Source organism: Balaenoptera ricei, chromosome 15 (genome assembly GCF_028023285.1).
Source record: "Balaenoptera ricei isolate mBalRic1 chromosome 15, mBalRic1.hap2, whole genome shotgun sequence".
NCBI classification, from domain to species: domain Eukaryota; kingdom Metazoa; phylum Chordata; class Mammalia; order Artiodactyla; family Balaenopteridae; genus Balaenoptera; species Balaenoptera ricei.
The window spans coordinates 69,110,164-69,136,642 of record NC_082653.1 but is presented as its reverse complement, the minus strand read 5'-3'; the positions used below and the strand labels follow the sequence as shown (position 1 = coordinate 69,136,642).

The window sequence follows — 26,479 nt, the reverse complement described above, 5'->3', positions numbered from 1 at the left end:
CTTTTTTCCTAACCCTACCAATATGGAAAGCCCTCCAATCACTTCTGGCCACAGGCTTAAATATTTTGTCTTTTCAACAACATCCTGTCTGCATACCTCAGACCATCAGTGATATATGGCTTAGAGAGTGCCCCTGGAGAAAGTGGGGGCTTGATGCATGACCCACTCAGGGTCTCCAACCACAGCTTGGCCCTCCACACCACCTGTCAACCCTACTAGGTGTGCCTAGTCAACCCCCCTCTCATTCTCGACAGAAGCAATTTCAAGACCTCATCATTTTAAGGCTCCCACCTGATTCCCGCTCCATCTCGTTAATCTGAAGATCTTCTGTATTATGTTTGTGTCATGAATTTCTAGTTCTATTATGTTTTCATCAGAAAATGTGGGCTGAGCCACTTCTGGGGCATTTTGTGAAGAATTTAATAAGGTTTGCATTGCAAGCTAACATATCACCAATTTTGTGCATACTAGGGAAAAAGGTATTTCTCTTATGGAAGGGTTCAGGCTTCAAGATAGAGGTATTTGACACTCACTTTAATTATATTATTTAAGTTATCTATATCCATATTCTTTTTATCTGTTTTATCTGTCAAAGACTGACAAAGTATGTTTTAAAACCCTCCTGTGATGGTATTTCTATAAATTCCTCCTTTCATTTCTAGCAGTTTTTGCTTTTATGTATTTTGACCCTGTGTTACTTGAGATTCATGACTATTTTTTGGTCTTGGATTTTATGTTTCATTCTTTAAAAATTCTTTTTATGCAGTTTATTATTTGTTTGTCTTGAACTCTACTCTCAATATAGGTGTTTTTCCATTTAGCTGGTCTTTTCTCCAGGAACATCTGATTCCATTTACCTGTGGATCAATGCTGTTTGTCCTCTACATCTTTTTTTTTTTTTTTTCATGATTGTAGTCATTTCTTTGTCCCTTTTCCCTGCCACCTGGAAGTACTCCTTAAGCTTGTTTCCATATTACTGATTATATTTTCTGCAGTCGGCATTCCTCTATTTACTGTTTCTATGCATTTTAATTTACTTTATTTTTTACATTACTTTTTATTATCATAACATGAGATCCTTCTTGCTTACACCTTCCCCGGAGCCAGCTCCTCTTTCACCTCAGTCTATTGCCTTACCTTCTGTCCTCCCCTGCTCTCAGTCTCTCTCTCTCTTCCTCTCTCCCTCCCACCCTCCTTTCCTCTCCTTATCTTTTATCTGTTTATTTTCTGCCTATGGCATTTAATTTTTTAAATTAAATACAGCATACAGTAATACTGACTTTTTTTATTTTGGTGTATAGTTTTCTGAATTTTAACACATGTATAGATTCATGTAACCACCACACTACCAGGACACAGAACAATTCTATCATTCCAGAAAAAAATCCCTTGTGCTGCCGCTTCATAGTTACAAACTCCCCCCTCCCTCAGTCCCTAGCAATCGATGATCTATTTCTCATTTACTACAGTTTTATCTTTTTAAGAATGGTATATCCATGGAATCATACAGTATGAAACCTTCTGAGATTGGCTTCTCTAACTCAGCAAAATTCCTTTGAGAGTGAGCCAAGTTGTATGTATGAATAGTTAACTCCCTTCTACTGATGAGGAATATTCCACTGTATGGATGTACCACAGTTAGTTTATCCATTCACCTGTTCAAGGACATTTGAGTGGTCTCTAGTTTTTGTTGATTATGATAGAGCTGTGCAACTATTCATATGTTTTTGTGTGAACATAAAGTTTCATTTCTCTAGGGTAAATTCCTAGGAGTCAGATCATTAAGTCATATGGTAAGTGTATGTATACATACATACATACATATATATACGTCAAAAGGTTTTCCAGAGTGACTGTACCATTCTGCATTCCCACTAGCCATGAATGAAAGCTCCTCTCACTCTGCATCCTGCCAGCACACTGTATTCACAGTATTTATTATCGTTATCATTTTAGCCATTCTAATACGTGTATAGTGGTATTTCATTGTGGCTTTAATTTGTATTTCCCTAATTTCTAGTGATACTGAATATCTTCTTGTGAATGAATTTGCCATGCTTATATCGTCTTTGGTGGTGTGTTTGTTCGAGTCTTTGAAACATCTTTTTCGTGGGGTTGTTTTCATACTTATGACTCTGAGAGTTCTTTACTCTGGATTCAGGTCCTTTGTCAGATGTGTGATTTGCAAATATTTTCTTCCAGTTTGTAGCTTGTCTTTTCATTCTATAACAGTGTCTTTTGCAAAGCATACTTTTTTAAAATTTTAATAAGGTCCAAATAATCATTTTTTTCTTTTATGAGTCATGTTTTTAGTGCCCTGTTTGAGAATTCTTTGTTTAACTCCAGGTCATAAAAATTTTCTCCTGTTTTCTAGTTTTATACCTTTATATTTTACATTCAGATCTATAATCCATTTTGAGTTAATTCTTATATAAGGTATGAAGTAGAAGTTGAGGCTCATTTTGTTTGCATATGGATGCCCAATCTTTCCAACATCACTTGCTGAAAGACTGGATAGTCTTTCCATTTCTTTGTTTTTATACTTTAAAAAAAAATTAATGGGCCATATTTGTGTGGGTATATATCTGGACTCTCTATTCTGTTCCAGTCATTTATGTATCTACCCCTTTACCAAAACCACACTGCCTGATTACTGAAGCTTTATATAGTAAGTCTTAAGATTGAGTACTATGATTCTGCCAACTTGATTCTTCACCTTAAAAATTGTTTTGGCCCTTCTAGTTCTTTGGTCTTTCCATTAAATTTTAGAATCACCTTGTCCATATCAATAAAAAAAATCCTGCTGAGATTTTGATTGGAAATTCATTAAGTCTACAGATCAATCTGAAGAATTGACAACTTTACTATATGCTGAGTCTTCAAACATGGTATGTCTTTTCATATATTTAGGTATTCTTTGATTTCTTGCAGTGTTTTATAATTTTTAGCATACAGATCCTAGACATGTTTTGTTAGATTTATAACAAAATATTTCATTTGTTTTGAAGTTATTGTAAATGGTATTTTAAAAATTTTAGTTTCTAATTGTTAACTGTTGATATATAAAAATACAATTGATTTTTGTGTGTTCACCTTATATCTTGCAATTTAACTCATTAGTTCTTGGAGGCTTTTTGGTAGATTCTTTTGGATTTTCTACATAGACCATCATTTTCTATGTACAGAGACAGTTTGTTTTTTCCCTTCCAATCTGTATTTCTCAACCTGTTTTTCCAATCTTTTGTTTATTTTTATTCTCTTACTACACCAGCAAGATCTTCCAGTATGATGCTGAATAGAGTGGGTGAGGGTGGACATCCTTGTCTTGTTTCATAGCTTAGGGGGAAAGCATGTTGTCTTTCATTATTAAGTGCCTTGTAGATTTTTCTCTAGATGTCCTTTATAACATCAAGAAAGTTTCCTTCGCTCTCTAGCTGCCATCTTGCGTCCCCGCGTGTGTGCGCCTTATCTCAGCTGGTCTGCCCGAGACCCCCCTGAGCGCCAACCCTAGTCCCCCGCGCAGCCCCATTTCCGCTCCAACAAGATGAAAGAAACTATCATGAACCAGGAGAAACTCGCCAAACTGCAGGCACAAGTGCGCATTGGTGGGAAAGGAACTGCTCGCAGAAAGAAGAAGGTGGTTCATAGAACAGCCACAGCAGACGACAAAAAACTTCAGTTCTCTTTAAAGAAGTTAGGGGTAAACAATATCTCTGGTATTGAAGAGGTGAATATGTTCACAAACCAAGGAACAGTGATCCACTTTAACAACCCTAAAGTTCAGGCATCTCTGGCAGCAAACACTTTCACCATTACAGGCCATGCTGAGACAAAGCAGCTGACAGAAATGCTACCCAGCATCTTAAACCAGCTTGGTGCAGACAGTCTGACCAGTTTAAGGAGGCTGGCTGAAGCTCTGCCCAAACAATCTGTGGATGGAAAAGCACCACTTGCTACTGGAGAGGATGATGATGATGAAGTTCCAGATCTTGTGGAGAATTTTGATGAGGCTTCCAAGAATGAAGCAAACTGAATTGAGTCAGCTTCTGAAGAAGATAAATCTTGAAGTTACTGGGAGCTGCTATTTTATATTATGACTGCTTTTTAAAATTTTGTTTATGGATCTGATAAAATCTAGATCTCTAATATTTTTAAGCCCAAGCCCCTGGACACTGCAGCTCTTTTCAGTTTTTGCTTATATACAATTCATTCTTTGCAGCTAATTAAGCTGAGGAAGCCTGGGAATAAAGTTTGAAACAAAGATTAATAAAGTTCTTTGCTTAGTAAAAAAAAAAAGAAAAAAAAAAAAAGAAAGTTTCCTTCTATTTCTACTATGCTGAGAACTTTTATCATAAATGGATATTAAATCTTGTCAAGTGCTTTTTCTTTCTTTAGATTATTAACATGGTGGAATACATTAATTGATTTTTAAATTATTGAACCAGCCTTGCATTCCCAGGATAAAATTTACTTGGTTGGGGTGTATTATTCTTTTTACATATTTCTGGATTTGATTTCCTAATATTTTGTTGAAGATTTTTGTATTTATGGTCATAAGGGATAATTTTAGTTTTCTTGTACTGTTTTTGTCTGACTTTGGTATCAGGGTAATGCTAGCCTCATAAAATAAGTTAGGAAGTGTTCCCTACTCTTCTGTTTTCTAGAAGAATCAGTGTCATTTCTTTTTTAAATGTCTGGTAGAATTCCACAATATAAATTTCAGTTCAAGTACTTCTTTATCTGGATTCCACAAATTTTGATGTGTTGCATTTTCATTTTCTTTCATGGGTTCAAAATATTTTCTAATTTTCCTTGAGACTTCCTCTTTGAACCATAGATTAAATAGAAGTTTGCTTTTTAATTTCCACATTTTTCCAGGGGCCCTACTCCCATGATTTTAATTTCTACCTAAAAGCTCTTTACTGAGCTTTTTTTTATAATAACAGAACACACAACTGTCTACCATATATCTGGTACTGGATATCCCATAAGTATATCAACCCAAAGCATGTCCAAGAATACTCACTCTCATGAAGTAAGTCAGAAAGAGAAAAACAAATGCCGTATGCTAACACATATATATGGAATCTAAAAAAAACCAAAAAAAATGGTTCTGAAGAACCTAGGGGCAGGACAGGCATAAAGACGCAGACATAGAGAATGGACTTGAGGACATGGGGAGGGGGAAGGGTAAGCTGGGACGAAGTGAGAGAGTGGCATGGACATATATACACTACCAAATGTAAAATAGCTAGCTAGTGGGAAGCAGCCACATAGCACAGGGAGATCAGCTCCGTGCTTTGTGACCACCTAGAGGGGTGGGATAGGGAGGGTGGGAGGGAGATGCAAGAAGGAGGAGATACGGGGATATATGTATATGTGTAGCTGATTCACTTTGTTATAAAGCAGAAACTAACACCCCATTGTAAAGCAATTATACTCCAATAAAGATGTTAAAAAAGAGAGAAAACTTTCATGTGAACCACTGAAAAGGAAGAAATGAAAATGAAGTTTTTTAAACATTCTTTTCTAAAAAAAAAAGAATACTCCCTCCCTGTCATTATCCCCCATCCCCCACCTACCAACCAGCATACAGAACAGAGCATATGTGCTCCCCCTCTTTCAATGCCATCCTTGATGAGTGCTTAACCATTCACCCAACTGTGGTGAGAAATCTGGAAATCACCTTGGTCGCCTCCCCTCGGTAAAATCTTTGACTGTGTACTATTCATTCTACCTCTTTATCATTTTATGTACCTGAGTCCTTCTTACTATCCACACTGTTACCACCTTAACAATAATAATTGTGTCATAGGGTTATGTGATTACTAAGTTATATCTGAAGCCTGTAAAGTGCCTGGTATTGTCCTTGGCAGGTAATGAGTGATGGGTAAACAGCATTTGCACATGGTTGTTGTTTGCGAATTCCCTTTTTCTCTCCTAGCTGGTTTCTCGCCTACAGTCTTTCTCCTTTCTGCGCTTCCTCCACGCCCCTACATCAAAGGGATCTTTCAAAACCTCAAGTCTGATTACATGCTCTCTAAACAAAACCCTTCATAGTTTTAGAAAATCTATTAATATTATTCACTATAAAACTAGGTCAAAGGAGAAAAAACATGTAATTATCTCAAAAAATGACAAAAAAGACAAGTGACAAAATTTAATAATCATTCTTTCTTTTAACCCTTAGAAAAATAGGAAGAGATACATGTTTTTATTGGTATAATAAATGTATCAAAGGTTTTCATCATGCTTACTGGTGAAACTCTAGAGGCATTTCTAGTTCCCTTAAGGCCGCAATCAAATTAAAAATGCCTACCATCACCACTATAATTTAACATCATTCTGGAAGTACCAACCAATACAATTACATAAAAGAAAAATATTAAGAGGCTTAGATGTTGGAAAAGAGAAGACAAAATTAGCTTGTATTGTCTCAACTGTTATCTTAGAGAAATTCTTCAGTGGTTCTGGCAAGAGATTGACACTCTCTGGTTTGCAGCCCTGATAAATTTTTCCCTTTTTTAATCTCTTAGTCATTCAGTGGGAATTTGGAAGAAGGAGAAGTTAAATATATGGTCTCAGTTGAGCATGAATTACTTTTTTAATTTAAAAAAGTCACTCTAGGGCTTCCCTGGTGGCACAGTGGTTAAGAATCCGCCTGCCAACTCAGGGGACACGGGTTGAAGCCCTGGTCTGGGAAGATCCCACATGCCGCGGAGCAACTAAACCCACGCACCACAACTACTGAAGCCCACGCGCCTAGAGCCCATGCTCCGAAACAAGAGAAGCCACCGCAATGAGAAGCCCACGCACTGCAACGAAGAGCAGCCCCCGCTCGCCGCAACTAGAGAAAGCCCATGTGCAGCAACGAAGACCCAACGCAGCCAAAAATAAATAAATTTATTTTAAAAAAATAATTTAAAAAAATTAAAAAGTTACTCTAAATCTGGGAGAAAAAATTCTTTGCTTAATGGGAGGCCAGTCTTGTGCACAATTACACTCAACAAACTTGAACTGGATACAACTTGGATGCCCCAAGATCCAGTCAGCTGATTCCCCCAAGCTCGGAGTCTGTACATCACTGCCAAAACCATACAACTTTCATGCTCTGTAACTGGTTTCTTCTTAGAGCCAGAAACTTGGAAAGCTGGGCATTCTATAATCCACTGAACCCAGTTTAGTGTCATCTATTTTCTACAGAGGTTTCCCTGGTCACTCAGGGTCTTGCAATTCCCAGGGTTGCTCTGCACCTGCTATGACTCTATACAGCCTCAACCCCTAGAGGTCCAGAGACCACTCCACTCCCCGGAGAGGATCTGGGTTAGTCACCCTTTGAGATCTCACAAGTGCAGCCTCTTAGTGCCTGGCACTCCCCAGTGGTGTCGGCGATGTCACCGGGTCCCCCTGACGATGTGGGGAGAGTGTGCAGGGATTCATGTAGATAGAGGAGGCGCTCTTCAGACCAGCTTGGAAAAACAAGAATAAACCCTGTCCCCATGAACATCTGTTCCCCTCAGGCCGGCCCTGGGGGTCTTTCCTTATGCCTAGGACAGATGATTTGTCAGTAAGGCACCCAATAAGCTAGCTTTATTTCTTGTTTTGGAGACCACCTCATGCCTCAGGTTGAGAGAAAACAAAGAGAGACGAGGCTTACAGCTTCTCTGCCTGCATCCTCAGGACAGGAACCCTGACGGTGTTCCTGGCCCACCCCCCCCACCCCCCACCAACCCGTGCTGAGCAAATGCAGCAGAGGCACCGGGCAGGTGGCGTCCAAACCCTGAGCTGCAGTGGCTGCTGACATGGCTTTGGGCGCTGCTTCACAATGTGATTATTTCTAAAGATGTGACATAAATACTAACATGGGGTCCCTGGAGCTGCAGAGTCACTGCTCGGCAGCTTAATTTCGACATTCAATCAAAACTGTCCGTCGGCGGCTTTGCGCAGCCCAAGTAGCAATGGCCAGAAGCCCCACAATCTGCTCTCTAAGTGATGGGTTTAATTTCCAGAGGCTCGGGACAAAAGCCTTCCAGCTCTGAGGAAGGCAGGCTTAACCTCCCTTCTCTAGAGAACCAGTGCATATTTTCTCATTTCTTCAATGGGCGCCCCGGTTTGACAGAAGAGTCCTATCTACATTAACCACATCACTGAATCATGGGACCCAACGGATTTTTTAAAACCCGACAGCCACATTCTCATGCCATGTTCCCCAGGCAGTCAGAGGAAAGGGCTGTCATTTGAAGATAAGTTTTCTGTTTCTTTTACTGTCATTTGGGGATGATGAGGGAAGAAAACATCTGTTCAGAGAAGTCCCAACAGAGGAATATTCCCCCTTACGTACTGTCAAACATCCTCAATGGCACAGAAGCACTAAAAGAGGGATAATTTTCCTGCTGGACCCATTTATCCTAAATGGATGGATGGATGATTAAAGCAATGGGTCTTAACCAGCCTGTAGGAAGCAGGCATCCTTCCCACTTTGTTTTTATTATAATTTTACCAAACTATTCATAGCTCAAGGTCATTGTAGCACCTACTAAATCCTCCCCACCTTCCCCCACTCTTCACCACTGTACGTAAACACACACACACACACAGACACACACACATTATATTCAAAATACTTCCAAATGCCATAACCCAAGTACCAACTAAACAGTACTGATGCCATCCTCAGAATTAGAACAGGGTCTTGAAGGCCCCTCGAGATGCCCAGGTGTGAACTTTAGTTGCTGGGCTGCGGGGAGGTCCGGGGAGGATCTGGAGAGCAGCTGGGACAGCAGGGAGAGCCACCTTAGGAGGGTCACAGCTACTTGTCAGCTGGCACGGAGCATAATCTGGAAGAATGTCCTAGTTGCCCTCAGACACTCATGCACATCCAATGACCGTCTAGAAAAGGGCACACAGCTGGCGTGGGGAGAATTTTCTTGCTTCTGGTCTATCACAGCCCCACCCTATGTCTCTGCCTGATACCCCAAGCTCAGTTCAGACTCAGGTGAACATTTCGGGGACCCTGTCCATCAGCAGATGCTGTCGTCTGGCTGAGAACAAGCTCTACAATGTTTCTTTCTGCAGCTTAAACCACAAGTTTGAGGCACACTTGCGGCGGGTAATATGTTGAGGTTTTAAGTGGTGTGCTTCTCCCACTTCGCACTTCACTGAATTCTGTCATTTATACCCCAAGGCCCTTTCCCCCACCACCATCCCCCCCGCAACCGTGCAGCTAGACTTGAGTCATTCATGCCTCAGGGAGAAAGTTGTCGGGTAGGACCCAGGGACAGAGGCAGCACGTCCTCGGCTGTTCAGTTGTGAAAGCGTCTGTCTCTACCTTCCTCTCCATCAGACCTCAAAAGCAGAGCTCCAGGCTGGCAGGCAGAGCTCAGGAGGCAGCAGAGATCACTCTTCACTACCTGATCAGTCCCTCTGTTCTCCAGACTCCCAGTGAGCTCCACTTTCTCCTCCTTCAGCCAAGGCTCCTATACACCTCCCTTCACGAAACAGACCCCCAGGAGCACCGCCGCCTGTCTCCTGTCTCGGAAAGAGACAGAGTCCAAATCCCAAACAGGCTTAGCTGGGACATATAAACAAGACTCGTACGACTGTCAACAAGCGCAAAACAACTCCCCTTCTTCCCTCACACCAGGAACTGAAAAGCGGTGTTGCAGAGAGAGGGTTCTCCAAGGGGGAAAGCGAGGGTGTCCCAGACCAGAAGCATCAGCGTCTCCTGGGGACTTGATGGAAATGCAAATTCCCAGGCCTCTCCCACCCCACCCCAGCCCCCGACCTCCTGAGTCGGAAACTGATGGGAAGGGGAGGGGAGCCCAGCAATCTGGACTCTAATCCGCCCTCTAGGTTATTCCGCTGCAAACTCAGGCGTGAGAACCACTGCTCTCGACTAGCACCATCCAACAGAAATCCCTGGGAGGATGGAAGTGTTTGCTGTCCCACATAGCAGCCACTAGCCACATGTGGCTATTGAGTACATTTCACTTAATTTTAATCAATTTAAATGTAAGTAGCCACGTGTGACTACTGGCTGCCATGCTGTAAGCACAGCTCAGACCGCCACGTCAGCCGCCCTTCACCCTCTCTTCCTTCCAGGTCAGCCTGTGAGCTGCAGACAAATTAATCTTCCTAAAGCAAAGATCTTATTGTGTCATTCCCACTCTCAAAAAATCCTCAGTGACTCACCATTGCCTACTGATTTTAAGTTCATGTTCTTTTTTTTTCTTTTTTAGGAAGCCAAAAATGATATATTCCAAAATATGATAGAAATCAAGATTAAATCCTAATAGCTAGTGGCAAACAAACTCTTACTATGAGCCAAGCACTAAGTGCTGTACATGTTCTATCTCATGTAATCCGCATGGAAATCTTATGGCATGTATGTTACCGTTCTCCCCATTTTACTGATGTGGAAACTGAGAGCTGAGGAAGTTAAATGTCTTTTTCAAGGTCACATAGCTGGTTAACAGTAAAGGTGGGATTTGAACTCAGGCTGTCTGGCTCAAAAAACTCCACCCTTAACGGTGACATCACACTGCTGCTGAAAACCGAGGCAGGTCAGACCTTTCCCCTCTGAGTGTGCCTCTTATTGAATCCACAACTGTGCTCATATGTTCTGTGGCAGCAGCTTCCAGGTCTGTCTTAAACATAGCGCTTGCCCTTCTATAATGAACGAGCAAAAGCCACCTTCAGATGTCTTGGGTTCCTTCAAGGGGAGATCAACATATTTCTCCCCAAAAGAGCATCCTTCCACCACCTCAGAAGGTGTGTTGGGCACATTTTAGGTGCAGACAGCACATCATTCAGAAAAGTATTTTAAAAATAATAGGGGGAAAATACTGAACTTTAGACTAAGACATGTAAAAAGTGGTAAACCGGTTGAAGGCAGGTAGGATGCAAAAAGGTGAGCAATGGAAAGCAGTCTTTGGATTAGGAGAGGCTCTTGCATCTGGAAGAATTCCAATCCTACCCTCCACCACAGGGCTGACAGGCAAATACTGAGCAAGCAGTGCTACCCAGCAGAATGGACATAGCCAAAGCCTTGGAGTGGACCTGAATTCTCCCCCCCGGACCAGACGTTAGCCTTTTCACTGCTGGATCAGGTCCAAGGGGTCCTGGAGAGGAGACCAAGGAGGCCAAGGAGGCAGAGGGCACTCAGGTTATTGATTATTTGCAAACTGATATAGAAGTGTTTAGATGTTGTGACAACCAGCCCTGATCGAGCCTAGATGACCGAGCATTCCATGATTATCCTCTTCTTTAGAGTTAAAGATACTTGAGGTACCAAACAGTTTAGTTTTTAAACAGTCTTAAAAAGAGAGAGTTCAAGGAAGCAGATCGATGGTTGCCAGGGGCTGAGGGCAGAAGGGAATGGGGAATAACCGCTTAATGGGTACGGGGTTTCATTTTGGAGCGATGGGAATGCTTTGGAACTGGATAGAGGTGGTGGTTGTACACACAGTGAATGTACTAAATGCCCCTGAGTTGCTCACTCTAAAATGGTCAAGTTAATGTTACATGAATTTCATCTCAATAAATTTAAAAAAACAAAAGAGAGAGCTAGAGAGTGGGTTAACCTCGAGCTAAATTGCCATCAGCCCAGAAGAGAGCAGCAAGCTGAATTGGGCACCTTTGTGAAGATAATAACACCCTGGCGAGACCCTGGAGCAGGGCCCAAAGATGCCTATGATCCCTCCAGGATGCGTCCACTGTGATAACTGGTTCCTCTCCCCACTATAACTCTACAGCCTTCCCTGCCACTTCCTCCTCACGTGTATCCCAAACTCCAGTCATACTTGACTGCTTGCTGCTCCCTGCAAGTTCCCGTCTCTGTAGGAGGAGACGGACACGATCTAGTGTCCAGAATCATGTCCCACAGCAACTTCCCAAGGGATACGTGCAGAGTGGCTGAGCCAGGCAGATAATCACTCTACTACACTAGGACCTTCACCCCAAATCACGAGTACAACCAACAGCCCTGGTGAGTTGGGCTGGACCAAGAGTTCTTAACTCTAGATACACATTAGAATCACTGGAAATTGGATGGGCTCCTTTTGCTTCCTTTCTCCTACTCCTGTTTGTTTTCCTGGTGACTCAGAGAGAGTAGTGTCCCAAGCAGGAGATAAGCCCAGACTCCTCTCCATTCCAGCTCTCTGGAGCTCTGAGAGGTCTGAAGACAGAGTAAGCCTCAAATAGAAGCCCAAGAAAGAATATTATGGGTGTATCATGATGATGAAGTTGTTAAGCCTCCCCTCATCTCTCTGAGCCCCACCAGCCCTCTAGCCAAGGCTCATGAACCAATAGCATCATCCAGGTCCTTAGCCTTGACCCACATCCCCACATCAGCCATGGCATAGAGAGGAGTTTCCAACTCCCCCCGGAGGCCAGAGTGTGCACTACCCTCTACCCAGTGAGTTCCCTCTCTTGGCCCTTCGCTCATTCTGGCAGTTAGATCTCTAATGCCGCCTCTTCCCAGAAGCCTTTCTTGACTTCATCTGACCTACCAACAGGATTATTGCTTTCTTATGTTCAGCAGCACAATATACTTTAGGGATATGTTTGCTTGCCTTACTTGTTCTATTATATTTAATAGAACTCTTTAAGGGAAGGAACTGTGACTTCCTAATATTTCTGGAAGGAGCACAGTACCATGGCTAAGAGCAGACCTGGATTTGAGTCCAAGTGATGCCATTTTCTAGTTGTGTGACCTTGGAAAGTTACTTAACCTCTGTGAGCCTCAGTTTCCTCATCTGTAATATGAGAACAGTCATCATGCCACCTCACCAGCTTGGGAGGGTTTAGGAGCTATAATGCATGCTAAGGGATCAAACCTATTACATACTCAAAAGCCTAGGCATTATTATTACTCTAACCCATTAAGTGCCTAGAACTGGGACATGTATTTTGTAGGTACTCAGTACATGATTATTCAATCAGAATAATTCCCTGATTTCCTGCAAGGTTAAAAGCTTCAAGAGAGCAAGGTCTTTCTATTGTGGTCACTTTTGTATTCCCAGCCCTAGCACAGCACCTGGCATGTAGTAGATGGGGAATCAATGAATGAATTGATAAGGGATTAGTGAGATGTTCCCTTCTCTCCATGCCCTAAAACCACTGTAGAGCTCCAACGGCAGCATGGGTCGGTGCCCCTCCTGTGGTTTCTCAGAACACCTTGTCCTGATGTCTGGCGCAGGACATGTAACCCTTCACTGTGATTATCCATGTACCTGTCTTACTGACGGTGGTGATTCCAGAGCCCAGCACAGTGTGAGACACTCGCTGAAGGAGAGAATGACCATGAATCTTATCACCTTGGGAGGATCCCAAGGCCTCAAGCTCAGAGAGAATTCGCAGGTTTTGTGATTTGGGTTGTTCTGGCCGGTGATGCTGCCGATGTTGACAACAACATTCATTGAGCACGTTACGTGCACTTCATACACATCCCGGTATTGCCCGTCCCCAGAGCCTAAGTTCTTCACTTCCACACTCTGCCACCTCTCTCTGGGAGGCAGGAATCCAACCTGTTCAGAAAAGGCAAGTCTTGACTGATTTAAGAACAGACTGTTCTGAGAACTTCTGCTTCATTTGCCCCAAGATGTGGGGATTGGACTAAACTCTTCCTCCAGCACAGCACCTCCTGCATTTCAAGGACCTGTATCTGATCTAAAGCCACTGTCCTTACCAAATTAGTAGAGCTGGGGGATGAGAAGCTCAGTCAGAAAGCTAGAGATCTGGGTTTTAATATAAACACTGCCACTCAGTGCTATGTGCCCTAAATGTCACCGAACTTCTCAGTGACTCAGTCTCCCCTAAGCATTGGTTCTCCCTTGGGGCTTTGCCAATTCAAATACAGAGGTTGAGACACAAAACAGAAATCTGCTGACGGTTTCTGGCAGTCTTGTGGTGCCGGAGAAGCAAAATCTGGAGTGCAGGACCTTGCAAGGAGGAGGGCCCTAGGAAGTCTTCAGCCTCACAGCTGGAAACCTCTAGTGGCTCCATCATTGGACTGGGAATGAACCAGAGGAGGAAGATAACTTCATCCAAACCTCTTTGATTTGGCATATGAAATGACTGGAATTCAAACCAAAGTTCCAAATATGCCAAGAAATAGGACCAGAAGAAAAAACAGGCAATAGGACAGATCCACAGGTGACCCAGACACTGGATTTTAAAATAACTGTGATTGAGAGGGTTTAAAAAAAAAAAAAAAAGGATGAAATATGCCAAGAAATAGGACCAGAAGAAAAAACAGGCAATAGGACAGATCCACAGGTGACCCAGACACTAGATTTTAAAATAACTGTGATTGAGAGGGTTTAAAAAAAAAAAAAAAAAGGATGACAATATGGAGAACTTCACTAGAGAGCTATAACCTATAAAAAAATGTGACCTTTAGAATTTAAAATACAGTAATTCCCAAATTGAGGGGAACTCTACAAAACACCTGACCAGTACTCCTCAAAATTGTCAAGATCATGAAAAACAAAGAAAGACTGAGAAATTGTAATGAACCAGAGGAATCTAAGAGGATATGACAACTAAATAAAACTTGGTATCTTGGATGGAAACCTGAAACAAATAAAGGATATTAATGAAAAAACTAGTTAACACCCAAATAAAGTCTGGAGTTTTGTTAACAGTAATGTACCGATTAATGTTAATTTCTGAGTTTTGATAAATGCACCATGATAAGGTAAGATGTTAACAATAGGGGAAACTGAGTGAAGGGTTTATGGGAACTCTGTACTATGTAACTTTTCCATATATCTAAAAGTATTCTAAAATAAAAAGGTTTAATTAAAAGTACAAAAATTAAGAACTCAATATAAGGGTTCAGCAGCAGATTAGAAGCCATTGGAAGGCTTATTAGTGACTGGAAAAATAGCTCATTTAGAACCATCAGACTAGGGAATTCCCTGGTGGTCCAGTGGTTAGGACTCCGAGCTTCCACTGCAGGGGGCACGGGTTCGATCCCTGCTCAGGGAACTAAGATCTCACAAGCTGTGCCTGGAGTGACCAAAAAGAAAAAAAAAAAAGAAAGAAAGAAAAGGAAAAAAAAACCAAACTAGAACCATCAGACTAAAGCACAGAGAGCAAAAAGGATGGAAAGTTTTGAAGACAGTGTGGAGACCAGTGGAAAGGTCTAATCTATGTGTAACTGAAATCCAGGATGAAAAGAAGGGAAGGAATAGGGCAAACGAGTGGCCAAGAATTTTCCAATACTGATGAAAGATGTCAAGCTAAAAAATTCAAGAACAGAATAAATACATATGTATGTACACACACACACACACACACACACACACACACACACACACACACATTCCTAAGAACATCGTAATCAAACTGTTGAAAATCAAAGATAAAGAGAAAATCAAAAGCAGCCAAGTGAAAATAAGGCACATTACCTTCAAAGGAGTAAGAAAATAAGAATATGAATAAGAATAAGAACAATGGGGTAACATCTTTAAAGTGCTGAAAGAAAACAACTCCTGATTTTGAATTCTATACCCAGCAAAAACATTCTTCAAAAGTGAATGTGGGGGCTTCCCTGGTGGCGCAGTGGTTGAGAGTCTGCCTGCCGATGCAGGGGACACGGGTTCGAGCCCTGGTCCAGGAAGATCCCACATGCCGCGGAGCAACTAAGCCCGTGAGCCACAACTACTGAGCCTGCGCGTCTGGAGCCTGTGCTCTGCAACGAGAGGCCGTGACAGTGAGAGGCCCGCGCACCGCGATGAAGAGTGGCCCCTGCTCGCCACAACTGGAGAAAGCCCTCGCACAGAAATGAAGAACCAACACAGTCAAAAATAAATAAATAAATAAATAAATTTAAAAAAAAAAAAAAGTGAATGTGAAATAAAGGTATTTTAAAATTTATTTCCAGCAGGCCTCAATTAAAGTAAACGCTTAAAGGGGTTCTTTACAGAGAAAGATAATGATTCTAGAAGAAAATGTGAATATGTAGGAAGAAACAAACAAACAAACCAAAAAACAAAAAGGATAAATATATTAGTAACTCTAAATTAATACTGATTGTACAATAATTTAAATGACATGTAAAATTAAAACAGGGTGAGACAGGGTAAATGGAACTCAAATGTTTAAGGACCTAGGGTTATTTGGTAATATAATGGACTCTAAAAAGTCAAGGATTTATGTTGAAATCTGTAGAGCCAACATAAAAATAATAACAATATATGGCTAACAAGTTAATGGAAGTGAAATGATAAAATATGCTCAAGTGATTCAAAACGAGGCAAAAACAAAGAGGAAAAGGAACGTAAAACACATGGGACAAATAAAAAATAAATAGGAAGATCACAGACATAAACTCAAATATATCAGCAATTACATTTAATGTAAATGGTCTAAATGGTCAAATTAAAAATCAAATAGACTGGATTTTTAAATTATGCTTATAAGAGACACATCCTGAATATAAGGATTGAAAGCAAAGGGAAAAGAATATACATTTTTAAATGTTCTTCTTCCTTTCATTTTCAATCATTTTCACTTTACGTATTTTTTTTCTTTTTCCTTTGTCTTTCGATGTTTCCATATCCTTATATTTAGGGTTTTTTTCCTTTTTACTTCCAGTCACTCACTGTCAACCACTTTCATGAGAGAGAGAGAGAGAGGCAGAGAGACAGAGAGACAGAGAGAGAGAGAGAGAGAAAGAGACACAGTCTGGGAAGATCCCACATGCCACGGAGCAACAAAGCCCGTGCGCTGCAACTACTGAGCCTGTGCTCTAGAGCCTGCAAGCCACAACTACTGAGGCCCGCGCACCTAGAGCCCGTGCTCCGTAACAAGAGAAGCCACTGCAATGAGAAGCCCGCGCACCGCAACTAAGAGTAGCCCCCGCTCAGCACAAGTAGAGAAAGCCCACGTGCAACAACGAACACCCAATGCAGCCAAAAATAAAAAATAAATAAATTAAATTAAATAGTTTAAAAAAAATAAAAGAGGAAAATGCACAGTCATAATAGGAGGCTTGAACATAGCTCCTTCAGTAACAGAACGAGCAAGCAAAATAAAACTCAACAAAGATACCGAAGACATGAACAGCACAATGACACAACCTTAACCTAATTTGCCCACATGAATACTACAACAACTGCAGAATATATATTCTTTACAAGTGCACAGAGAATGTTTCCCAAAATTTCAAGAGGATGAAATGATGTGTGTTCTCTGACCACAGTGGAAACAAACTTAAAATCCATAACAAAAGATAATAAGAATATCCACAAATGTTTGAAAATAAAAGACACTTTTAAATAGCCCATAGGAAAAAGAAGAAATCATAATAGAAATTCAAAAGCGTCAAACCTTGTGAAAGTCAGCTAAAGCATGCTTAGAGGAAAAAGTTCATCTGAAAATCCATGATCTAAGTATCTCAAAAAGTTAGAAAAAGAAGAGCAAATTAAACCCGTGCACTTTCCCATTATGCTAGTTTTTTCCTCAAGTTCCCCTCCCCCATCCTTTCCTGCTCTACCTTCTCCTCCTCCCCACACCCAACACCCACCCCAGCAAACCCAGACTGACAACCTGGTGTTTACCCTTCCACACCTTACCCCTTGCGGTGACAATCACTTGGAAACGAAGGGATCGGGAGAGTTATTCTACAAAAACGGAATCACACTGTACCTGTTACCCGGCAAAGTGCTTTTCCTACCTCACAATACATCTTGTCTATCTCTCCATGTCAGTCAATTGAGAACTAACTCATTCTTTTCAAACTGCCTATTATACCACCGCATGCACGGACCACAAACTATTCAGCCATTCATTCTTCCATCAACAGGTATTCAGGACGCTATTAGCCTTTTGCCATCACACAGATGCCATAAATACCCTTGTACGTCCTTCCCAGAGTCCTCAGAATTCCCTGAACAAAGCCTAGACAATGGGAACCCTCACACTCTAGCGCTAAAGTTCTCAAACATTCTTCCTGCCACATGAGCATTTTTGGAGGCTATACACTCCTTTTCATGGGCATTCCCAGCATGAAACTCGGTTCCCCAAATCACAGGCTGCAAACTCTATTCCCTTCTTCCCTTATAAGAAAATGCAGCCTAATGAAAGTATATCCAAGTAGGCTCGAGCAGGAAACAGAATTCAATTCAGATGGTTTAAGAGACTTTAATTAAGGAACTACTCAGAAATGTGAGGCCAGGGTTAAAGGAATCAAGAATGGATGGTGAGGCACCCAGAGACTAGCAATGGTGAATGTCACTGCCACTCTTAGGCTGAAAGGCAAAGGGAGGAAACAGTGTTACCAGAGCCCAGTGCACCCTGGAGCTGGGGCCCAGAGCAGGGGGATTGGGAAACAACACCTCACCTTCTCTCTCCTGCAATCCTCTTGCCAGTGCTTCTTACTGCATGCACTCAAGCAGAAGCTAGAGGGCCCAGGTGATGCCCTCCACAGGGGTTAGTCTCCTGAGACACAGGGAAGAGCAGAGAGTGGATGGGGACTGAGGAATGCAAGTACTCAGCACAGCAGGCAATTGTTAGTTCTAATTGGTAAAAGGAGAGCATCACTCCAAGGCTGAGTGAGGGGCCAACCAGTTAACAGAGGCCACAGGGAGCTGCCCTCTTGGATATCAGGGTGGTGGAGGGAATGAAGGAAGGGGAGACAGCATGTGGCAGCACAGAGTGAGTTCACCCACAATGGGCTGGTTACAGGGTGGGTTCTTGGCTTGCTGTGTGACCTCAGGCCAGTTGCTCAACCTCTCTGATTCTAGGCTTATTAGCTATAAAATGAGACTACTCGGTATCTTCCCTGCCAACATACTCCTATTTATGCCAGTGAAAGAATGAAAGTCTGTTTTTCCATTCTCTGAATGTAGACTTGGTCATGGGAATTGCTTTAGCCACTGGGACATTAGGCAGTGTGATATAAGCAGAGTCCTAAAAAAGTGCTTGTGAATTGAGGCTTGAGTTGAAATGCTCTCACTTACTGCTTTTGAGACGCCTATGACTACAACCACATGAACAAGCTAGAGCCAGCCTGCAGAATGGTGAGAAACACAAGGCTAGGTCAGCCCTGTCACTCCAGCTGACACTGAGCAAACCACCACGTGTGAGACTGAGGCCATCCTAAACCTTGCAGCCCCAGACAAGCCAGCCCAGGTCAGAAGAACCTCCCAGCAGACTCACAAAATTGAGAGAAAGAATGTTTGTCCTTTTAAGCCCACTACATTCGGAGTGATTTGTTACACAGCAAAAACTTACTGATACAATTACTAATGAGATACTGGCAACACATCTCCTCCCCAGTAGCAACACAGTAGTAGGTTGGAGTCACAGAGGAACAAATGGTGGGGCAATGCTCCAGAATGTCCCATGAAGCTGTCCCTAGTGAACCTTCTCAACAGCATAAGTGTTTTCAAAGTCCAGTAAGCCTCAAATTAAAACAAAAAAAAAAAAAGGAGGAGTGGGGGCTGGGGGGAGATACAATCTAAATCTTTAGATTGCTTTGCCCCTCCAGGCTTCCTTTTCTCCTCTTTTTTAACAAATTGCCCAGCCTAAAGAGTTCTTTTCTTTCTTCCCTCCCAGGAAGTTATTTATTTTTATGGGCTTCTTTTGGGAAATAAAAATCAATTTGGGGTTGCAAGTGATACATTTTACTCTCCCAATAATGAAAGCTAGAAAATTAAAGGCCCTAAGGAACAACCTCTCTGTACAAAAATGATGTTGAATGCAGCCCTAATATTCTTGTGTGAACATTTTATAAATTGTGACCACCGTTTGCTGATAGAAACCTGGAAATCACTCACAGAAGACACAAAGCTACTGTGAGCGATGGCTTCGTACCAGGTGGGCCCAGGCAGGCTCACGTGCCCACAGAAAGGCACTCGTGGAGAACTTGATCTGTAATTCACAATTCTAGAAATTTGTATATATCAGGGGACTCCCGTGTGTGTGTCTAGGAAATCAGTTCATTCATTTATTCAACACATAATTAATGAGCATCTATTATGCGCCTAGACCTGGTGATACGATGAACAAGACAGACAGAGTCAACGCCTTCAAGAAGCTTACAGTTCAGGGGAAAGATACAGACATTAAACAGGGTGTCTTAAGTCAGGTTCCCTGAAAACAGACGGATGTGGAGACTTGTGTGTAGGGGTCTTGCTGGGTCTTACCCTTGGGAATAACCCCCACAGGGAATGAGGGAAGCAGGACAGACAGAACAGAGGGAGGAGTGAAATGGCAATGCAGTCATAACAGACCTCACCCGATCTATTAGGGAGCTCTGAGGTCGGGATGTTCCTTCAGACATGTCCCCAGTGGACACGTCTGTACCCACCCCCCAACCAGCGACCAGTCCTTGGGTGTGGGCTGCGCCTGGACAATGCAAGTCTCTTCAGGGCAATTCCTGGAGGACTAAGCTGTGAGTCGTCAGCAGCCAACGCTCCTCATGCCTGGGGCAGAAGTGCCTCAGTTATGAAAGGGGGATCTGGGTGGCACCCCACACTATCCACTACACAGAGAATCATTATCAGTGTGATGTGTGTCGTTGAGTTCAGACTTTAGAGCAGGAAGCACCTAATGTGGACCAAGGGTTAGCGGGTGTCACTGTGGTCTTTTCTAAATGGCATCTATAAAGGAGCTTGAGGGCTTCCCTGGTGGCGCAGTGGTTGAGAATCCGCCTGCCAATGCAGGGGACACGGGTTCGAGCCCTGGTCTGGGAGGATCCCACATGCCGCGGAGCAGCTGGGCCCGTGAGCCACAACTACTGAGCCTGCGCGTCTGGAGCCTGTGCTCCGCAACAAGAGAGGCCGCGATAGTGAGAGGCCCGCGCACCGCGATGAAGAGTGGCCCCCGCTTGCCACAACTAGAGAAAGCCCTCGCACAGAAACGAAGACCCAACACAGCCAAAAATAAATAAACAAATAAATTTATAAAGGAGCTTGAGAAGAGTCCACTAACTCAAAACTCCCCAGGTACCACTGTGAAGGTCCCAATACACACTCTCCTGGCACCCCTGCCGTGACTCTGCGAGGTGTGTGCTCTCGCTGTTGGGCAGTTGAGGAAGCAGAGTCTAAGAGGGGCTGACTCACTTGCCCAGAGTCCCACAGCTGGTAGCTGGCAGAGCTGGGATTTGAACACCTAACTATGTGACGACAAAGGCCTAGAACCTCTTCTGCATACTTCCTGCCCCCTTTTCCAAGCATCCTGAGCCCTTCCTCACGCTTTCTTCCATTCCCACTATAGAAACGATTGAGTTTTTCTCATAAATGACTTTCTCTCAAGCTTCCTCTCCTGACCCCTTCCTTTTACAACCCACACTCTCTTAAGAGCTGTCTACACTTCTCTTTCCACCTCCCCTTCCTAACACCCAGCATCCTGGCTTTTCCTGCCACCATGCCACTGAACAAGCACTGCCCAAATCCCTAAGTTAAATGACCAAATCGGGAGGCTGTCTCCTCGCTCAGCCTGTTCTCTCTACCATTTCCAGTTGGCAGCACCTAACAGGCTGGCCACGTTCACTTTCTTTCTTTCTTTCTTTTTTTTTATGTGGACCTTTTTTTTTAAAGTCTTTATTGAATTTGTTACACTATTGCTTCTGTTTTATGTTTTTTGGTTTTTTTGGCCACGAGGCATCTGGGATCTTAGCTCCCTGACCAAGGATCGAACCTGCACGCCCTGAACTGGAAGACAAAGTCTTAACCAATGGACCTCCAGGGAAGTATCCACTTCACTTTCTTGAACTCTCTCTTGTTTCGGTTCCCGGGACCCTCCACTCTCCTGGCTCCCCTTCTTTCTCTCAGAGCACCATTTTTTCTCTCCTTCACTGGTTCCTCTTTCTCTACTAACCCTTGAAGTGGCTCCATTTCCCAGGGTCCCACCCATACTGTTCTTCCAACTCCCCGCCTTCTAATACCTGGCACATCAACAGCTTCGGCTCCACTGTTAGGCTACTGATGCCTGAACCTCTACTCTCAGTTGGGTGCCTGGATATATAGATCCACCTACTGGACGTAGTCACCCATGTGAGCCCAAAACGTCGCAGACCCAGCTTGTACAAATCCAAGAGCATTGCCTTTCCATCCAAGTGAGCTTCTTTGACTTCTAACCCTGATTGCTTATCACTATGCACGCGTGTTCCCGAGCCACAAATCTCAATTAATCCTTGACTCCTCCATCCTCTCTTTGACTCTCCACATCAATTGACTCTCATCTGTCCCTTTCTGTTGTCACTTCCTTAACTCAAGTGTGCATCTTCTCATCCATCCTCCTGAGATCCTTCTCTTTCACTGCCACCAGTGGTATCTAGATTAGGTAATTACCACCCCAAATGGCTCATCAACTACTGAATAACGTCCAAAATCCCTAGAATGCATGAACAATTCTTCTGTGATACGGCATCGATCTGTCTTCACAGATACACTCTGTAGTCTCAACACCCCAGAAATCCAATGGCCCTTCAGGCCCAGGGTCTTCACTCCTGCAGTCACTTCATCCTCACAGCCCACCATTTAACCCACTTTGCCACCTATTTAATCACTTGTTCAGTAAACATTCACTGTGCGTCTGCACATGTCAGTTGGACACTAGGCGCTAGCCCATAGTGGTATGAAAAATAAGACTGTTTCTTCCCTGCACCCAGTGGAGGGAAACAGGTAAGAAGCAAAGAAACAAATCAACAACATAATAACAACACGGGACAAATACCAAGACAGTGTTAGCCAGGGTAATGGGGTAGAGGGACTGGGAGGGGATTCATTCTTTGGATAAGGCTCTGGGGTGGCCTTTCTGAGAAGGTAACATTTGAGTGGACAACTGAGGGGTGACCGGAAGCCACCACATGTAGAGCTCAAGGAAGAACAATCCAAGCTGAGGGAAGAGCAGGTGCGAGAAGGAAGGACACTCTTTTGGTGGAGCGGCGAGGAGGCTATCACGGCAAGAGGACAAAGAAAGAAGACGAGGTTGGAGGGAGAGGCTCAGCGAGAGAAGCAGCCCCTGCAGGCTCTCAGAGCAGGGCCAGGGGTCTGGACTTCAATGGAAAGCTCTGAGAAGCCTTAGAACAGTTTAAGTAGGGGAAGGGCACTGTCTGATTTACATTTTAGAACGCTCCCTCTGGCTGGGTGTGAAGAGTAGATTTCAGAGGGCCAAAGCCCATGAAAGCTCTGTTCATCTTTCAACACATGAAACAGGCGAAGCTCCCCGCTGAGTCCTAGCAGGGGTTAGTCCTCCCCCTCCAGAACGAACTCCACTGCCTTTGACTCTGCGAAGCCTTTCCCAGCCCCATTGCGTGGAATACTTCTCTCCTCGGCAGGCACCTCCCACAGCACTTGTCTTCAAGCTGGGTTATCACTTCACCATGCCCCCTGTTAGAGTCGGTCCTCTCTCCCTTGCTCTCTTAGTAAGTTGTGAAATACTCTGTGCAGAAGGGGTCATACTCATTCACAGAGCCCTCTCGGTGTCTGGCAAACGGCCTCCCACACCGGAGAGACTCAAAGAACAATGGATGGAGGGAAGGAAGTAGGGGGTGAGGAGGGAGGGAGAGAGGCTCAAAGAAGATATCTTTGTGTTCCCCAGGAACGCTGCGCATTAAGAGCCTAGGTTTACAATCAGTCACATCTATATTTTAATTCAAGCCCCGCTGCTCACTAGCTGTGGGACTTTGGGCAAGTAAATTCACCTCTCTGAGCTGCACTTTCCTCATCTGTAAAGTCAGAATAATAGTAGGAAAGGGATAGGTATTATCTCATAGGGTTGTGATGAGGCTCTAATGGGACCAAAGAACACCAATGCCCCTTCTCAAAAGTATACCTGTTTGGGAAGGGCAGGGGTGGAGCAAACCAAAATATGGCCCCATGGCTACAGGACACTGTTGACAAGGTTCTGTCTTCTTCAGATTTTCATTTTTAACAAACGTCTGTTGAGTGCTGACCATGAACACCAATGCAACCATCACCCCCGTTATATCTGCTATAAACAGTTGGGGAAAGACACATCCAATGTGCTCGTGGATGAGGGCTGAGTCTGGCCCCTGCCAATGTGCCATGGACCCAAGAAACACCTGAAGCAAGGCCATGGAAATAGGCCTTTCACATTAACTTTCAGACCCCAAGCCTCAGTGAACAACCCACTCCCTGGAGACCTGGCAGGCAACAACCCTGCTAAAGTAATCTGCAGGCAAGACATTTCAAGCCCAGGATCTGCCTACCCATCCATCACCCCCCATCTAGGGGAACCTGTAGCCCACAAGCCCCAGGAGCTGCCTCTTGAGCTAATGATGAGCTGAGACAGTGATCAGCCCAGGTCAGTCTGACAACAGGAAGCCTGGATGGGAAGGCTGGGGAAATAATGAAAGCTCACTCATCCCTCAGCCGAAGTCACCATTTCAATTCCTAAATCCTCAATTTGTCACAGTGGTTAAGGACTTCAGGGATCAAACGTCAGTTCTGCCACCTCCTAGCTAAATGACCTTGGGCAAGTCAGTTAGGCTCCCTGGGCCTCAGTTTCTCCACCTGTAAATGGAGATTAAATGTACTAATACAGGTAAAGAATTCTGCACTGTGTCTGGCACTTAGGAGGTCCTTGCTTTGTGTATTTTATATTTAGAGAGATGGTAATGATTTTGTCAAGGGAACTGCACTGTACAAGCCCCTGCAAAACTAGGAGAAATAAGCAGAAAGATACCAGGGAGCATCCTTTGGGTCTACTGGCTCTTTGTGAATATACCCATGTGTCTTTCTCCACTGTTTCCTAATTTCCTGCGGTTTTGTTCACTTTTCTTTCCTTGCTTCAAAAGGCTGCTTGGATTGGGATTTCTTAAGCTACAAGCGAAGACAGTTGGTTAGACTGGAAGAAGAAATAAAATCAAAGGATCATTGATCCTCAACTTGGGGGGGCAGGCTCTTAGCTCTTATTCCAAGTCCCTGGGGAGACCCATGTTCTGAGCCGAGGCAGGCACCCAGCGAGGACCACGGAAGCTGGCGTGAGAGCCCAAATCCAGCCATCCAAGGCTGCGTCACGCAGCTCCACAGGAGGAGGAGGAACAGACAATAGCAGTCTGTTACCGCCATTTCCCTTTCCTGCCCCAGCCCTTCTCAGAGCCCAGCAGGCAGCTGATGGTAACTCGCAGGCGTCTGACAGCCTGTGCAAAGCGCACAGTCTCTCTGGCTTCCAATCACCAGGTGTCTGAAGGGGTTGCAGGAGTAGTCAGCTTCTGCCCTCATTAAAAGCCCTTTGGTGGGCCGAAAAGATGATTGTTAAAGGAACTGCCAGGTTCATCAGCCTACTGATGAGGAGGCGGGCAGAAGTCCCCAGAGCTCTGACATCCCCACCCAGCCAAGGTGGCCCCCTCATTTGCATCTCATTTGCATGGCATACTTAACAGGACTCCAGCTTACACTGTCGCACGCTAAAAAGAGGCTCTGCCATCACGTTTGTGCAAATGATCCCTCGGAAGGGGGTCCACAAAGCAAGCCCACACGACGGTCTCGGCCCTCCAGTAAAACAAGACCTCAATCGGACCACAGTGATGCGGGCAGATGTAGATGGCACTATTCTGGGATGGATGACCAACTAAATAAAGCCATGGTTACATCATGCACAAGGCCAGACAGGGAAAATTCCAAATGTTTTCAAGAAACTGTGTTAGAACGATTCAGGCTAATTGCATGCAAGTCTTGTACTATGAATGTCAAACTACACCAGCATCACATAAATGAGCTGTCAGAGGTTTGGTCAGAGTTCCCACAGAAAAGAACCTTTCCCCTCTCTCAGAATAGTTCCTCTTTTGTTTGACTGATGCACACACATCCCTCCTTGGCAAAGGTTTTCCATTTTATTGTCCAAAACCCACAGTTTCCCCCAGTACCCCTGAAGGATTACAGCATTGCCTCTCAGGATAATGTGGGTGCTAACATCTCTAATAAAGGCAGACCTGGGTTCAAATCCAAGCTCTGGCACTTACTAGCTGTGTGGCCTTAGCCAAGTCACTTAACCTTTCTTGAGCTTCAATTTCCTCCTCTATAGAATGGAGAAAATATTAGTCTCTATCTCACAGGAATTAAATGATGTATTGCATGTAAAAGTGCTTGGTACAATGCCTGGTACCTCTTACAAAACAGAAAGTCAAGAGGTACTTCTTATAACTAAGGAAACAAGAAATGGAGCTGTAAATATACAATCGGCCGTCTGTATTTCCAGACACAGGGATGGGGGAGGGGAGCCGACTATAAGGGATGTGAGCATCTGTGGACTTTGGCATCCACCAGGGGTCCTGGAACCAATCTCCGCAAACACCAAGGAACGATTAAAACTACTAGAGCCACAGTACACTCTTGGAATCCATTATTGTGGCTCAAATTCCTTACAAGGGATTACAAAGACTTCAGCAGCTGCCTTCACATTACCTCTGTCTTCCTCTCCTCCCCTTGGCTCCCTCCACTCAGACTCGGGGGCCTCCTTGCTGCTTCCTCAACCTTGTTGAGCACGCTAATGCCACAGG

At 43.8% G+C, this 26,479-nt stretch overlaps 2 protein-coding genes across 3 annotated transcripts in view; one reads left to right on the top strand and one right to left on the bottom strand.

Moving 5' to 3' along the window:
* The window catches only part of PRKCB (protein kinase C beta), a 312,542-nt gene that overhangs the window by 102,146 nt on the left and 183,917 nt on the right, over positions 1-26,479 (bottom strand). The window lies entirely within an intron of this gene.
* Positions 3,434-4,271, top strand: LOC132348636 (transcription factor BTF3). The gene has a single exon (XM_059896363.1). It carries the CDS (start codon positions 3,545-3,547, stop codon positions 4,031-4,033), a length of 489 nt encoding a protein of 162 aa, XP_059752346.1. The 5' UTR covers positions 3,434-3,544; the 3' UTR covers positions 4,034-4,271.